Source organism: Haemaphysalis longicornis, unplaced genomic scaffold, assembly GCF_048455015.1.
Source record: "Haemaphysalis longicornis isolate Haplotype H1 unplaced genomic scaffold, Haemaphysalis longicornis Haplotype H1 scaffold_2, whole genome shotgun sequence".
In the NCBI taxonomy this organism is placed as follows: domain Eukaryota; kingdom Metazoa; phylum Arthropoda; class Arachnida; order Ixodida; family Ixodidae; genus Haemaphysalis; species Haemaphysalis longicornis.
The window spans coordinates 7,522,443-7,539,928 of NW_027526295.1; the positions used below are offsets into that span (position 1 = coordinate 7,522,443).

A 17,486-nucleotide genomic window follows, 5' to 3' on the forward strand; every position below is an offset into this window, starting at 1 on the left:
CGAGTGGCAAGCATCCCACGAAACATGCAGCTCGTCTACCACAAGAAGCGCCGCAAATCCCATCGTTATAAGCGATAATTGTTAACAGCGGGTTGCGAAATAAAAGGACGGAACAGAGCTCAAAACATTTTATTCGCATTTAGTTTAGCTCGCTACAGCTTCACTACAGTAGGTACCACTACTAATTTGCGAAAAAGAAGCCACAGTCGGTCACTTTTGTTTGCCGCGTGTTAAGCTGGTGCAAATCTTTTCCAAGAGCATCTGTAGGTGCTTAACCTAGCTGAGGTAAGTGCCCTTGGCGGAAACAAAGTCCCCGAGGGGCTGTGTCACGCATTGGGCCTCCTGCGAAGACACTACCTGAGTAGGCTGCGCAACCGCGTCATTAGAGTCATCACTGTTGCACTTTTGGTGCATAATATAACCGGATTCGGCCCTTATATACGATATCGTGGCACTGGAGCATTGTAGTAAGCGGTTTATCTTACCATAGAAAGAATACAGAAGTTGACGGTGTCATCGTTATATCCTATATATTGCTATAAACGGTATGGTTTAAAAGGACTCGACTGTAGCAATTGGCGCTCCGCGAATTCGGAAGTCGGCGTCGTGTCGGCCTAGCCACCACGCCTTAACGAGAAGCGTGGTAACAGGGTAAGAAGGATAAACATGGACGAACGAGATAGCGTCGAGCGTGCTGCAAGAAGCGCTGATTAACCAAAGGCGCTACCGCGTCCCGTCAACGCTGAGCAGACGACGGTTGTCTTCGCCTGAAGTGAGAAAAAGCCGTCGAATGGCAATGTTTCTGCTTCGTGACGCACAAAGGAGAATCGATGACGTACATGCGGAACGAAGGTGGAGCCCAAAAACACGCACGAAAGGCTGGGAACGCAGCAAGAAACTTTGCAAGGAAAGTGTGAGCTCTCCGCTGCACGTAAAAATGTTATAATTGGCGCAGATGACGTTGGCCACCCAACCTAACGATTGCGCTAGTGAATTTAGTGCACTCAAACGACTTTCACGACCCATTTAAAGTTTGTTATTTTACTTTTTCTGAAACAAAATTACGCTGGCGCTCTTCCAGGCTATGGGCACTTTTGAAGACCTTCAACCTTCCGAGAGTAGTGGAGAATACAATATCTCCCCCCTCCTTTACAAAACCCGCGGTAATGCCGTCGTCCCCTGTAGCCTTTCCTTTTTCACGCCCTTCAGAGTCTTTTCAGTTTCGTGTTTGGTTATTAGTGGGACTACGTGATCTAAGCTTCTATACTGAGTAGTTGCCTCCGATCTAACTACGTTGGCGTATAGTCTGGTGTAGAATCGTTCTTCCACTTTTATCATGTCGTCCATGCTGTGCGTTTTCTCTCTTTGCACATATCTAACTTTCTCTTAGTTGCCTTTAGGCTTCTTTCTGTTTCAAGCGGTATAGAGGAAACACTGGTGAGTTACCTTTTTTTGCAAATGAGGCTTCTAGAGCATATATTGTAGCACGTGCTCTCGATATTGTTAACGGCATGACCAAACTGCTGATGCAGTCGTATTACCTGTCCCTGTGTGACGTCGTAGAATCTCAGGAGAAGGTTGATGATCGTGCTTTTCCCGCAGTTCTTTTTTCCGATCACAGCCACAGTTTCGCCAGGATCGATTGACATGGAGAACTTGTGCAGGGCCTGAAACGCAAAACAATTAACCGCCTCAGTGCCACCCAAAGATGCCGCGGGTCAAGCAGGCCCGCACACTGCTACTCACATTCGGCTTCACCGGAAGCAGCTCTTTTATTAGAAATACTATTGCGAGGAGAGAACTATACAAAACAGCTCGCCCAATTTGACACAAAAAACGTATCCAGAGGTTTTAATATAATTTACACTAAAAAATGTACAGAGAAAACGTTAGTGACACGTCTATAGCTGGCGTCGGGATAGGTAAAACCGCTTCACCTAGCCTAAGGAGCAGGAAAAGAAGGGGGAGTTTAAAAGATTTGAGATCCGTTTTTACATTTTTCTTGTTTGGATACAGGATCTCAGTTGCAGTTACCTGGTGGTGTCGTATGCCGGCGACGTTTGAGCAGAGCTCCCTGTGTGCAAAATAGGCGTCGGCATGAAACAAGGTAGCATACAGCGTCGGTAGAATAAATTGGTTTAGTATGGCAAACCCAGCTGAAAGAGGGACGTCGGGTAAATTATAAAAACAAACAATTGTAAAAAAAATGTGGTTGATCCCTCTTTCATAGGAATCGCTAAAACAGGAAAGGGAATTGTGCACTCACAGGAACAGTTGAATGCTTCTGCATCGATATGAACTTGCACATCGCAATTTATGTTTCGTCGGTATGGCACCGTCAGATGCCTCAACGTTAGATACTGGATTGCAAGCGCCGGAGCATTGCGTAAATCTGATTGGAACCAAAGGCGCTCGCAAACCCTGCGAACGAATCCGAACGGGTTTTCAGCGTATCGTTTGGTAAATACTTGGTCCGCTGTAGCGAAACGAGATAACTTGCGGGTCGGCAGCTGTCTTGTGGGTGCACTTGGCGAGCGACGTTCTCCTGGTGGGTCGCTTCGGCAAACTAGCGACCACTTTGGTCCTGATCCGTGGCGTGTACGGCAGACGGTTGAGTTCCGACGAGCTCAGCTTTTTTTTCAGCATTTTTTTCCTTCGTTTACGATGCAACGACGCATACCTGAGCCTTGAAAGTTTACATTATAGCACTTTTTAAGGTAATACTACCAGAAAATAGTGCATTTAAGAAGCCGAAAATTTCGTTGCAGTTGGCCTTTAAAATCCCTGTTTACTTTGCGTTGGATATTGTGAGCATCAGCTGATCGCCACGAGCTGCCAATATTAGTATATGTTTAGTGCGGAAAAGCAGCTGGGGTGTCTGTTGAGTATTCTGTTTTCCGCGTTGTACGGCTTATTTTAGTGAAGTTCGTGTTATAAGCGGTGTCGGCGTAATTCTAACGAGGCATCTTTTCGAATGAAGTAAACTTGCATTCCGTCTCCATGGCCCCTTGTAGTTGCCCCGTAACACAACCTAGCAACCAAGCCGCATGCTTGGTCCTTGTCACAGCTGGCGAAATGTGTGCAGCGCTCACTGCGCAGGTCAGCCGCATGCACCCCGGGGACTCACCGGCGTTCCGGAAGCGAGCGAAGGGTAGCAGAAGGTGACTTCGCTGAACTGGAGGGCGCCCTCCGTCTCTTGTGGCTTGAGGCCCTCCGAAGACCCGCTGTCGATGGCTGGTTTCTGTCTCGCGCGGGTAGAGAACAGGAGGCACACATTGTTACCTGAACCTTGAAGCTCCCAGGACTACCGATGTGTGAAAGTGAAGCAGGAAAAGTACGCAGCTACAAAACTTGAGCAAGCTGAGGCCCAGCCTTGTTTGGACGCCCAAGCGCCGAAGCAGGGAGCAGTCGGAGTGCCGTCCACTGGCACCTCGAGCAACGTTCTTAGACTACCTCGAGCGTAGGGTCCATTTTCTGCGAACTCCGATATTAGTTGAGCTGAATGGGGGCCCTTTTGCAAGCCGTAGGGAGCGCAAACGAGCAGCACGTACAAAGCCAGTTTCAAAAGCAAACAATCCGATTTTCCCGGAATCGTTGCGGTTGCAGCGTTTAAGCTTGCGTCCGCTGCGTGCCGGGAGCAGGAAAGTGCGTGGCACACCGTATGATTAAACCGAACCTGAAAGTTACGCAGTCATCTGACAGTATTCGCCTTAAGCCCTACAGGAAACGCGCGTGTGTTACGAACTTTATAGGGTTTTGCAGGCAAGGAACTCTTCGTGTGGATGCTATTTTTTTCCAATTCCCCGCACCGATTCGCGAACCGCATCAGCTGTGCATGACGCCAAAACGCTGGAACATGATGTGCTTCGTGCACCTTTCCTGCTTTGCACACCGTCCACACCCACACAGCTCTGGTTGCCCCTCTAGCGACAAACGCGAGCTCGCGGGAATCCAACTGTGCAACCCAGCTCCCACCACGCAGTGCCACCTGCGATTTTCATCAACCATCGGCTTCTTTCCGCGCTGCATTATTGTGCGGTTCGTATGACGACTACCAAAATAAGTGTTCTGCGCTCCTACAGCCCAATTGTACCAAAAACGCGGGACATCTCGTATGCACTGCATACTGCAGTATGCATGACAGCGGATGGTGTCATGGATGGGCCAATTATGGTAACAATGACAGCGCTCCTTTATTAAGCTCCCTTTTGTGGTGCACAGAAGAGCTCATTTCCCCCGACTAGAAAAAACAGAGGGTGAGAAGTGACGTGCACTGCAAAACGAGAATGAGTATTGTACGTAATCAACTTCCAAACGCATTTTCTGAGGTCGATAGTCCTTCAAAGGCTTCCTAACCGCGGAAATTTCCTTCCCAATGCATTTCGCACATTTAAGGCCAGCTCATTAGTGGATCGCTGAGCCCTTCAAAAATGCGTCGTTGGTGATTGTACGACAATGAGCGGTTCAGAAGCAGTGCAAGGGTGTAGCCAGGGTAGGGGTGGGTTTCGCTGTCGGAACGCCTGTGGCGCATACCCTCCTCACTTTCGCCATGTTTCCGCCCTTGATTTGTACCAGCTTCATCTATACATCGAAATGCAAAACCGAGAATACGAAACGAAGACGAAAATAACATATTGTTGGGCGCAGACTATCTTTCTCAATTTCTGGGGCTATAACACCCCCCAAAAATATTTCTGGCTACGCCAGTGCTGCAGTGGGTCACGTAAATGAATAGTAAAACAAAAAGTACCCCACATTTGACGGTCACCGTTCTGTATGCTGGGGCATCATCTTCAGCTCCTTGCTCCTCGCATCTTATCCGATCTCCATCCCACTAAGAAATCGGGGGAGTATTTGAAGAGTCCAACAGTCATTGTACTCTTGTGAGCGTTGGCGCACTCCCCTCGAAAGCTGCGGGGAGTTGGATGCAATGCTCGCTCTCATCAGGAGGAAGAGCAAAACTGACCGCGTACTCTTCTCGTGTGGGGCGGAGTGCAGCCCCGGTTCCGCTTGTGCCCCAGTGAAGAGCAAACCCGCGCGTCGTCTCTCTCCAGTAGGAAGAGCAAAAGTTAAATTCCACTCTTGTTCAGTGCGGGAGTAAGCATGGAGATGCACTCCTGCCATTTACGCACACCAATTCATCAGCGATGTTTTATTTGATATGTGTATATTATATAATGCAGTTTGTGCAAAAAGCTCCGGATTACTTCCGCCGCGCATTCTGAACGTGCAAGCATATGAATTCGTGTAACGATTCTTCGCAGCATTCAGTGACATGGATGGAGCAAGCTTAACAAAACTAAAAAAACGCATGTCACGATTTGTTTGTTTCTTTTGTTTTGTTTTTCACCCGTCATGGCTTCGCTATCGACGTTTAAAAATTTGGCAAGCAATGCATCATAAAAGGTGCGTACCATGAAGGAAACAATACTGCGCGCCGTTTTCAGCGAAGCTGCCAGCCATTTCGACTCACGTTGCGTGCGGCACCCTGCATGTCAAACATGCATGCGTGCGCAAGACGTTGGCGGCGATCGCGAAGATCTCTCGTGTCTACGGAACAGGCGGTGTACGCGCCAAGGCCTGGCGGGCGGCTGACTCATCCCGCCAGAACGTTATGTCGCGCCAGCGCGGAATACAAGCCTAGCGCTCTGTAAGCAATGCGCTATGCACGAAGTGGACTTTCAAACAGTAGCTTCATACAACTTGGGAAGTTCGTAGCTTAAGAAAAGAGGTGGGTTTCTCCCACCATGCGGATCCGCAGAGCGCCTATGCGGGAGCCCTGAAGGCTGCGCCAGGAAAATGTGCGCCTTCGTGCCATAGGTACATTCGCGCCCGTCCCGAGTGTCAACGACGAAAGACACCTGCCCCGAAGCCGGCTGGCACGCTGCAGCCCTTGCCGTGCCCCACTCGTCCATTCGAGCGAGTCGGTATCAACCTCTACGGGCCTTTATCAACCTCTACGGGCCACACGCTGCTTCTGGCAATCACTGTATCATCGTGGCTGTAGATCACCTCACTCGCTACGCCGTAGCCGCTGCGTTGCCCGCTGCCGCTGCATGCGACGTCAGGGGATTCATCATCCGTTCCCTTCTGCACCACGGGGCACCTCGGGAACTACTCAGCGATCGGGGGCGTGTATTCCTCTCAGGCTGTTCAAGCGCTTCTGACCGAATGCAAAGTGGTGAATCGCACCGCGACAGCTTATCATCCGCAAACGAACGGGCTCGCCGAAAGGTTCAACCGTACGTTCAGGAACATGCTTGCGGTGTACATCGCTTCCGACCATTCGATCAGAGACGTCGTAGTCCCCTTTGTGACGTATGCATTCAACACAGCCATACAGACCACTACGAGTTTTTCACCTTTATTTTTACTTTACGGCCGCGAACCTTCTTGTTCACTTCCCTGACACTTCGGAACGCCACCATCTTTTCGAAGTAAGGCATCATGCCGGGGAATGCCGACAGCTTGCCCGTTCGTTGAAGGCACATGACCAGGGTCGCCAGAAGCAGTATCATGACCAGAGCCACTCGTCGCCCACTTTTCATGCTGCTGATATAGTTTGGCTACGGATACCTTCTACAACGCCAGGTCTGGCTACCAATCTGCTTTGCAAATACCACGGCCCTTACCGTGTCATCAGTTAATCGCTTGTAAACTACGTGGTTGAACCTTTAACGCCGTCAGACGACCTCCGCCGTCGTGGTCTCATAACAGTTCATGTCAGCCGCTCAAAGCGATACTACGACCCTCCCGTCCGAGACTCGCCGTAAGTCGCCAGGATGGCTCCTCCGTCGGTGGGGGGGGGGGGGGGGGATGATTTTACTGAACAATTCGGGAAGGGAATGGTATGTGCGAACCCATCGTCAATCACCGCGGGGGTATGTGCTGCTGACCTGCAACCGCCATCATCAGTGCCTGTCCCTGCGTCTAGAAAGGAGATCTCCGGCTTGATCGTGGTTTCAACAGACTGCTCCTACCCGCCTCTCGCTTGGACAGTTGTTCTAATTAGAAACCATTGGAATGTGCTCTTAATGCTATAAAAATCCCTGGTCATGTCCACTGACGTGAAACCTGGGAGGGGCGAAGCAGGCAGTGTATAAATGTATTCTTGGAGCCTTAGCGCTTTTGACCACGGAGGTGAAACCGTTGCGTGGTAGAGGTATACAGCCTTCTTATAAGTCTCGTGCCGTTGAAGCACGCAGCGTTCTAGCGTGAGGCTTTGGGAAACGAGTGTCCCGGCGTGTTCTTGTTGTACGCGATTTCCCCGCGGGGATGAAAAGTTCTAGTGCTAAGCGTTAGAGAACGAGTGCACCGGTGTGCTCTTTTAGTACGAGTTACGTTCTAGCGCGAGGCGTTGGAAAACGAGTGTCCCGGTGTCAGTACCTTGACGACATGATGATACGACGACATGAGAACGACTACAACATGAGACGCCGAAATCCCGAGCACCTAAGATGCTTCGGCCCAAAATAACGTCGGAATGGCGCAATCGGATATATAGTTGTTGGCGTCCTAACAGCGCGAGGACCAAGTTTGATTCCGACCACGCCAAGATTTTTTTTGAGGCTGGGTTTTCTTGAGTTAGATAACCCAGCCTCAAAGAAAATTACGATGATGATGCATCTTCTTAACCTCCTGTTTTGAAAAACTCCTAGAACACATGGTCCCCAACCGACTTTCACCCCACATCAAGGACAACTGTTACATTCCGGATACGATGTATGGATTCCGCTCACATCTCTCATCCCTAGATGTTCTACTTCAGCCGAAAGAAGATATCATTGGCAAACTTACAAATTCTTGATCCAGGCTCTAGACATCAAAGGAGCATTTGATATCACTCATCAAGCAATCCTACAAGGTCTCACCTCCAGTAAGTGCGGCCAACGTCTCTACGACTACATTGCCATATTCCAAACCAATCGCACTGCAACAGTGGGAATCGGGCACATCCGTTCTCACACTTTCCAAACTATACCTAGAGGAACTCCACAAGGCTCAGTGATTTCTCCAGTACTTTTTAACATCCGAATGAAAGACCTAGCTCCTCTGTTGACAACCATCCCAACATGCGGCTCTGGACTCCTACGGACCCCATAGGTGACCAACAAAACGCAATTCAAAGTGCCATACAAGTAGCACAACAATACCTGCAAGACCGAGGGCTAGAATGTGCCCTCAAAAATCCGCTTTGCTTAGTCTGTGTAAACGAACACCTAAATACCACGTCAACTCAATATCGGATACTGAACTCAGCATCAATAATCAACCCGTTCATAACGTCCCCCACCTCCGAATTATGCTCACTATTCCGAAAGACGGGTCGGGTGCCCAAACAATCCTACCACTCCAACGTACTCTCTCACAATTAATGCACCTTACCCATCGACTTTCTCATTGAACATTTGGCTTACAGGAATCAGATACTCTGCGCATAATCCAAGCCACCCTTACCAGCGGGATTGCATACAGCGCTGCGTACCTAGCCCTAAAACCTTCGGAACAAAACAAACGGAACACCGCGATACGGCAAGCCTACAAAAGCACAGTAGGATTGCCTCCCAAAATGGCAACAAACAAGTTACTACAACTGGGCGTCCACAATACGTGGGAAGAAACACACAACATAACCTCCACGAGCCTACGCCCGTGCGAAAGTACGCCGAAATACTCTCCCACTACAGGCGCGGGCGCTAACAATACCCAGCGCCGCACCCATACCTATCCAGAACCGGTGCTGCAATATCCCGACGATTGCAAATGAGGTCTACCCCCCCCCCTCCAATACACGATGATGATGATTGCTATTGGTTTCCCCTTTGAAGTGGGGTGATGACATGCCATCTTACCAAAAAGGACTAATACAACCATGTTTTACACTCTTGGTTTAATACTAGCGCTGCTTAGGGCAGGAACTAAAGCTTATTAGGCCCGAAATACTTTTTTTTTTCCTGTTACAGGTGGTAACTGTCCTAGGCAATATTCCCCTCTCTGCTTTTCGTCCACCAGCATTCTAATCTTCTTTTCGTCACCTCTACAGCTTTGAAGTTAACTTCCTCTCTGATACCCTTAAATCCTAGGGCTTCTGGAAGCCCAATATTACCTTCATGTAGATTTGGATGGATACTCTCACATTCTAACACTATGTGCGGCATAGTTTCTGTTTCTTTTCCGCAGGCCACGCATACCCCATCATTTTGTGAATACTTCCCCACAAAACTCTTAGTTCGCAGGCAACCTGCTCTAGCCTCAAAAAGCAAAGCACTGCCCTGGGAATTATCGTAGAAATTTTCCTTTCTGATGTTCAATTTCTCAGCCCTGTACACCTCTAACGACGTTTTAGCTTCCATTTTTTTCCCCCCATTTATTCGTTTCAGTCTGCCTTGCCTCCTTTTTGGTTACCTTGGCTGTTTTGGATTCTCCACTGTTCTTTCCGTACTTCATCGTTAGCCTTCTGGTCTTTCTTAACCACTGCGTGTCCACGCTTTTCAAGTATAGGTACCTAAATAGCGGCCCACCATCGTTGATCCATTGCCGTCAACCTGATCTCAAAGCATATTTTACTCTGTGCTTCTCTAACTTCAAACTACGCATAATCCAAGCAATGTCCCATGCAATGTCCCCCCCCCCCCCTAATCCATGCAATGTCCCCCCCTCCTGTTTCCCGCACTTTGCAAATACTGCCCCCAATCTAGCACTCTATATCATCTGGTATGGGGGTGTCAACAAACCCCATCCCTCATTCCTAATCCCCAACCTACATACGAGCATCGCTGACCAGCTATGTCCGACCTCTCCTTCCAGCGCCGCCTGGTGGAGAGGTCCCGGGTGGCCAGCGCATGCCAGGGTATCCCGGATTAGAAAAAAAAAACCCCACTAGGCGGGTGCCCACACATCAGCACCTAAAGCTCGCCAAAATAAAGTTTATTCCTTCTCCGCCTCGTACTTTTTTTGAGGTGCTTCTTGTGCTTCTGTGGAATTTTGTGAAATTGCTTTCGTGCTTGTGCTTTGGACGTAACGACTCGGATTTATGACTTCGAAGAGACTGGCTTTCGACGATAGGAAGCTTGGCATCTCAACCACTTTTTACTTCTCCCACTATCATCAGCGTCATCAGACACAGAAAGTTGGTTTCTCTGCAGTGCATTTTGGTGTGGACGTTTGCAACGTTTGCAACCCAACAACTATCGCCACGGCCTCCAACGAGTACTTCCAGTCAGTGTTCATGACCGACAACTTCGAAATACTCAATTTCCCACACGAGTCGCGTTACTCGATTGGCGATATAACCATGTGTCGCGGGGGGAGGATTCTAAAATTATTTTGCACCTGGACAACAAGAAATCCTGTGGTTCTGATGGAATCAGGAATCAACAATGCTTTTTTGGTTAGATATTGTGCTTGGACCAGCCGGTACTTTTTTTAATTTGTAATAAATCTTTATGTACGGCGACTGTCCCGTTAGTATGGATATTACTGAAAATATTTCCCATGTTGAAATCCGGCAACAAGCAGTCACCATTGAACTATCGTCCGATTTCATAACGTCTCAATCATTTAAACCTCTCGAACATATCATATTCAGTCATATTATGAAGTTTCTTGAATGTAATAATATTTTGTGTGACGTGCGGCATGGTTTTCGTCGCGGCTTTAGTACAATAACTCAGCTTGTTGAATTTCTCATCACGTTGCTCTCGCTCTTGACAAAGGAAACCACATCGGGGCAGTCTTTATAGACTACTCCAAAGCGTTCGACACCTTTACCCACTTAAAAGTTGTTCATACAGTTCGCGTTATACCTAATAAATCGCCCTTAGTTGATTGGATTGGTAGCTTTTTATTTATTTATTTATTTATTTATTTAGAACATACTGCTAGCCTCTTAGTGGAGGCTTTTGCAGGAATTGGGTGATACATTCATAACAATGACATAGCACACGTCAATTAAACTTTCGTAGCACACTTCGCGTTTAAAACAGAGCAATGACAAAGCACATACCAAAAATAAATTCAAAGCACACTTCGCGTTTACAATACTCTATTTGTAGAAGGGAAACGTAAAACATGAAAAATAAGAACCATGTAGGAAAGCTGCGGCAGTACACTATTCTAGATTACACAATATACCATTTTTGTGAACCAAAATTCATCCTGGGGGATAAAGATGAGAACGGGTGAACGGTATAAAGTACATGCACATGCGCACAAAAATGAGACTGAAAACCACAATAGATAAGTTATACGGGCACTGCTCAGACATGGTCCAGGCTTCATACTGCCGACATAAAAGCGTCAAGGGTTCTGCATGCAACCACCTTATCTGGTAACGCGTTCCAATCTCTGATTGCTTGGGGAAAAAATGAGTACTTGAATGTGTCTGTGTGGAATCTATATTCGGTTAAATGTCGGCTGTGTTTCGCTCTAGTGCTTCTGGTATTAGACATGATCGCTCACAGTGTCTTTCGCGTAATTCCTAAAATTTGTCGGTAGTACATTGAATGTAATGTAATGTAACATTGAATGTAATGTCAGGGTCTGGAGGTATTCCACGCCTCACAGAGAACAGAATGTGTTTTCTTGATCAAATTTAACACCCTTCTTATCTGGCCAGCCAGCACCTTTTCTGACAACAAGATAGACTTGACGATTGCGCAAGGACATGTTACAAGATTTAAACGCTATTCGCACCTCGTCTACATACATCACTTAGAAAATTGTAGGTGGCGATGCCTTTCCAGGGAAGTTTATCTTGACTATAAACAGTGTGCAACTTAAAACTCCACCTTGTGGGACGCCATTTCCTTGCAAGTGAGCATTTCAGGGTGCATTCCAACACTCCCACGAAATGTTCTCTCGGACAAATAACTAGCAAAGGCGATCATCATGTTGCCTTAAACACTAAATGGCTTTAGGTCGTTGAGGATTCCGTAGCGTCAAGCGGTGTCATAGGGTTACTCGATGTTAAAAAACACCGTTACACAAAACTGTTTGCGAAGGAAGGCATCCTTGATGTAGGATTCTAATGCTAACAGTTGATCGTTTGTGGACCACTCCGCCCTGAAGCCAGCCCGCCAGTTCTCGAGAAGACCATTGTACTTTTAGTACATGAGTCTCCTATAGATCATTTTCTCGAAAAGCTTGCACAGGCAGCTTGTCAGGGCGATCGGATGATAACATGAAGGGGAAGATGGGCTTTGTGTAGGTGTTGTATCATGTTTTATGTAATTATGACTGCACCTAGAGCTGAAATAAAAGTTGAATAAATTGGTGATCACTGACAAAGGTTTATTTAAAAAGGTAAAAATACGTTTCGGCTTCCGTACTGAAACCTTGTTCACTGAGCGGAAAGCCGCGAAGCTCGAAGCTTCCAAGAAGTGCGTCGAAGTAATCGCCGCAGGCATCTTGTATACGTAGGCGTCAGATTGCCTTCATTGTGGTTCAGGGCTTTTTCTGTATTTTGAATCACCAGTGACTCATGATATCGACGTGACAGCCATTTCCTTTCTCTGGCGAAAACTGACACTTCGTTCCAGCCTATTTTCTATGCCATGGCTTCCACGTGTTCCGCAAGCGCATTCGGCCCAATCTTGTTTTTCACGTCGTTCTTGTGTTCGCGCAATCTTCTTTCGAAGTTGCCGCTCTCGCCAATGTAGCAATAGTCGCAGTATTGTAAGGGAAATTTGTGCACCACCTTAGGGAACTTGTCTTTCTTGATTCTGTCCTTTACAGCCACCATCTCGTGCCTCAGCTTGCGCGCGTGGACGTGAGCGACGTGCACATCGTACGCGCGCAGAACCCAACCAAATACTCGTGTGCAAAAAGGGACAAGTCGCCACTACCTGTTCTGATGCGTGCCTTAATGGAACATGATCATGATCATTAGGATGGGCACGTGCGAAGCGAGGCGTCATCTTTTTCAACATCCTCCCCTGGGCGAAGATGGTTACAAAATTTTACAGCGTTCTGGCATTCGTGGCCGTAAAGCAGTCCAGTTGACAGGCATAAAGAATTGAAGTCCGTCGAAGCAAGCAGAGTCGGGGAACTCGCCTCTTCTGCTTCTACCGATGAAATCGATGCTTGTTAGCCTGCCGAAGCGTAGAACTCTGGCCTCGATGAGCAGCTGCTGAACCTTGCCTGTAGATGAAAGTCCTCCAACCGACGAATTCACCACTAACGAGTGGTTACCAGTGGATACCAGTAGATACAAAACGTAACCAGTGTTGTAATTAGTGGATAAAAAATGTTTTTTCGCCGGCAGGCTTTGCCGTTCTTCACTGAAGTTAGCGTTGTTTGTAACCCCTTTAGAAATCTCGGGGAGTTCTTTTGAATCCAAGGCATTGTTTCGATTTCATTTCACTTTCGCCTAACTCTCTCTGTCGTCGTGGGGCTGTTCGCGACTCGGCGTATCTTCTGCATCTTGCCACAACCCATCAAATGGGGCCGCTTGGGTATTACATGTGCCACGTTCCGAAGCAAACCACTCATAAATGTATCCTCCTTTCCTACCTTTCTGGCGACATTTCAGGGGTTTCATGCGACCTCTTACCTTATGGAACGTAAACATGTGCGGTCGCTTCAGAAACGTGGTAGCTTCTCTCTCTTGCCCTTCAGATGACCTGCGGCTGTCTGTTTCTTGCGATTTCTCGTGGTCGGATACTTTAACTGCCGCAATTTCTCATTCTTGGTATCTGATAACCAACGGTCGAGTTGTCAACGGTGTTTTCTGCTTGCTCTAATCTCTCTATATATTAAGAAAAATTTCACTTTGCTCTGAGCAGTTATTGTTCGTTAGATGGTACCAAGTATTTGCGGCACAGCACCCAAGATAGCCGTTCGCCATTGTCAATATATCTTGCAAATTCAATGCTGGATTGGAGTGGCACCTATGATTTGGGGCGGTAGGATTATTCTTTTCATTAGGTGTTTCCATATTTTACGTATCTATGTCTTCATCCTTTCGGTGCTGTCGGAGCTCTGACCAAACACGGACTTTGATGGACGCTATGCGACCTCGTCGGTTAGTTCTGGCATCGGTGATACTCATTTCCAGTTGCACTTTTGCCGATATTACCCTGCCTTCAAAATCGAAGGCGTCAAACATCCCCGATTCCAGCTTTTCGATGTCCACGATATTCTCTATTTCTCGGTTAATCTTGCCCAGGCAATCGTTTTGGTCAGTCAGAATTCTTAACAGATGAGTTAAGTCCCATATAGGTGGTAGCCCAATGCGTAGAATGCCTTCAACCTTGCCGATCATATATTTGAGTCGCTCCCGGACGGTCCACCGTATTTCAATGAGGGCCTCCATGGTCCAGTGCAGCTTCGCGGACGCCAATATGGTTCGCGATCAAATTCACGGAGCAGAAGTCGACGTTGTCGTACCGGGAGTTAAGCAGCCGCGAAGGGACATTTACGTCGGCAAAGATGCAGCCGTATGGGTCCAGCTCGTGTCGTCTTCTTCTTTAGCTGGCCTAACCTTGAGCTGGGTCAACGTGTTCGCTGAATCGGAGGCTTCATTTCTGTTCCCCAGAGGTTAGAATGCGGTCGAAGACAATATGACAAATCCGCTCGGTGTGGCCCACCTCTGGAGATCCCTTGATCCCGGGTTTCTCGCACCAAAAATGTGGAAAAAGGAACAAGCTGCCAGGACCCGTTCTGATGCGTGCTCTAATGGAACATGATCATGGTGATGATTATGATGGGCTCGAGGGAGGCGAGGCGTCATCTTTTTCGACAGCTCGCTCACGCCCGGCACGTAAGGGATCGCCACTCGGCTTGGGCAAGGAGGACCAGCGGGTGGTGATGGTTGTGAGCGTCGTAGCACGGAGTCCACGAAGTGCTTGGGGTAGCCGCTATTTCCGAGTTCTTTGCGCACTTGACGTAGATCAGCAGCCCTGTCTTCTGGCTGTGAGCAGAGGTTCTTGGCGCGTTGGGCGAGGGAAGCCACGACAGAGCGTTTATGACAGGCTGGATGAACGGAATTAAAATGGAGGTACCATCCATTGTAGGTTTTTCGGTAAACCTTGAAAGGCGATCGTCACGACGTTCAACCGACACTTCCAGGAAAGGAAGAGGGCCTGCAGCCTCCTCCTCGACAGAAAATTGATTCCTCCATACCGTTCACATGTTCTGTAAAGGCAGTTAGTGAGTCCTTTTGATGGTGCAGAAACAATAGTCGATGTACCGCAGAAATAGCTTGGGTCGTGGTTCGAATGAACATAACGCGCGAGTTTCTAATGCTTCCATGGTACGGTTGGCGGTTGCCACTGCGATACATGTGCCCATGGCTGTGCCATGGACATGCTTGCAGATCGCTCCACGGAAAAGAAAAGTGTTCTCTAGGCAGAACTGCAACAGCTTCAGGAGATCCGGTGCTTCGATGGGGGTTCTTTTACACAAACCGTCGTCATGTTGCAGGGCAGTCCGACAAACCTCCATCGCCAAATGCACGGGTATGCTGGTGAACAGTGACTTGATGTCAAAGGACACCATTATTTCGTCGTCGCCCACCGTGACGTCGCGCACTTTTTCAATATCTGAGGAGTTGCGTACGAAAGTAGAACCCTTTCCAACGAGTGGTGCATAAACTTTGTGCAAATAGCACGTCAGGCGGTATAAGGGTGAACGTGTGAAGTCTACTATCGGTCGCATCGGGACGTTCGGCTCGTGTATCTTAGGGAGGCCGTATAAAGCAGGTGCTGAGCAGTTGTGACAGAGGAGCTTGAAGTACAGCGACTTGTGTTGGAGGGGAACTAACCGGAAAATGTGAGCCAAGAGCGCTTGCAAGCCTCGTTCCACCTTTTAGGGCGGGGTCCCATCTTAGCTTCACGTACGTGCTGTCGACCTGCAGCAGATCACATATTTTTTCAACGTAGTCATCGCTATTTAAGGTGAAGGTGGCTTCCTTTGTCAGCGGGAAGTATTACGATGTCCGTGTTACTGCGCAGGGTCTTGATCGCATCACATTCCTCGGCAAGAAGAGTAGTCCGAGGATGCCGTGGTAGCTTGGCAAGAATGCCGATTGCGCGAGTTCGAGCCTCGTCTCGGCGGCTGTTCTCAACCTGTCCTATAGCCTGCTCGACCGTACAGATGAGGTTTCTTGCGTTCGGCGCAGGGCCCGCGTTGAAGTTCACCCGAGCTCAAGCACAGCGAGTTCGGCCGGATTTGGACTGTACGAAGACAGGTTGTGAACAGTCGAAGTGGAACGGTCGGGCATAACTACACGCACGGGAGGCAGCAGTCTCATTGTTTTTATGCGACAACCCTTGCTGGCGGCACTGGAGGCTCACCTTGTAGTTCGCATGTAACTGGGTGCTGGGGAAGTCATCTGGACACTGCTGCTCGAGACGCCGCCGAGCGAAGAAGACTTGTTTTTGCAGGTGCCTGACGGAGTCCTTGCATTCCAAGATCCTGGCCTAAAGTAGTTGCCGCTCCGCTTGTGAAACCATGCTCTAGCGAAAGGGCGTATTCACGAGACGCAGCAGAACCAAGGGACCTCGGAATAAGATTCCTGGCCTTGCAGACAAGGTTAAAATCCAAATGTGCTTTGAACGCTTAGAGACGCATGGATAGCGAAACGTATCAGCGCACTTCAGTGATGAACACTTGGCCATACGACTGTCGTAAGATAATGAAATCTAAGGTCTGACCGGGTAAAAGATTCATCTTTGAAGAAATTGGTGATCGCGGAGCAAAGGCTTATTTAAAAATGGTAAAAAGACGTTTCTGCTTCCTTACGAAAGCCTTGTTCACTGAGCGGAAAGCCCCGAAGCTCGAAGCTTTTAGGAAGTGTGTCGAAGTAAGTGCCCCAGGCACCTTGCATACGCAGCAGTCAAGCCAAATTGTCCAGCCAAAAGAAAACTCCCATTAGGCAAATAAGTTTGGCTCGTCTTGATCCATGAAACCGCAGGATGTGGCTCATTTTCGATACGAACTACTACCTGCGTACACGTTTGCAGGGCGTTACCACGACTATTTTCTTGCCACCCCTGTTTTAGGGGAAAGTTGCCGAGTTTTTCCTGTCAGTGCAGTTTTATCCGACTCAGTTTCGGTATCTGGACCCTACTCATTTCGAAAAGAACGCCTCATATGAGAATAATACACCTGAGAACCCTTCCATTTCGGTCTTTCAATTTATGTGGGCGCGTTGTTCAAACAATAGATTGATTGTAGGGTTTAACGCGCCGACGCAACGCAGGCGATGAGGCGTGCCGTAGTGGAGGGCTCCGGATTAATTTTGACCACCTGGGGATCTTTATCGTGCGCCGAAATCTCGTACACACGGGCGTTTTTGCTTTTCGCCTCCATCAGAAAAGCGGCCGCCGCGGCCGGGAATCGAACCCGCGACCTCGTGCTCAGCAGCGCAATTGTTCAAACAATAACTGGTGAGACAGAACTGTCCGGGCTGTCACATCACGGGTTGTCAAGAGGAATGTTCAACTAAGCCTATACTAGGGACATGTTAGTTGCGACATATTTGC

General features: G+C 48.3%; 1 protein-coding gene across 1 annotated transcript in view; it reads right to left on the minus strand.

Annotated features, from left to right (window-relative positions):
- LOC144166960 (phosphatidylcholine translocator ABCB4-like) overlaps positions 1-17,486 on the minus strand; it is a 220,723-nt gene that overhangs the window by 171,125 nt on the left and 32,112 nt on the right. The window contains exons 6-7 of the mRNA XM_077696394.1: positions 3,128-3,241; positions 1,542-1,667 (exon numbers count right to left, since the gene is read on the minus strand). Coding sequence (XP_077552520.1) covers positions 1,542-1,667; positions 3,128-3,241 — 240 coding nt within the window. The remainder of the gene's footprint in view (positions 1-1,541; positions 1,668-3,127; positions 3,242-17,486) is intronic.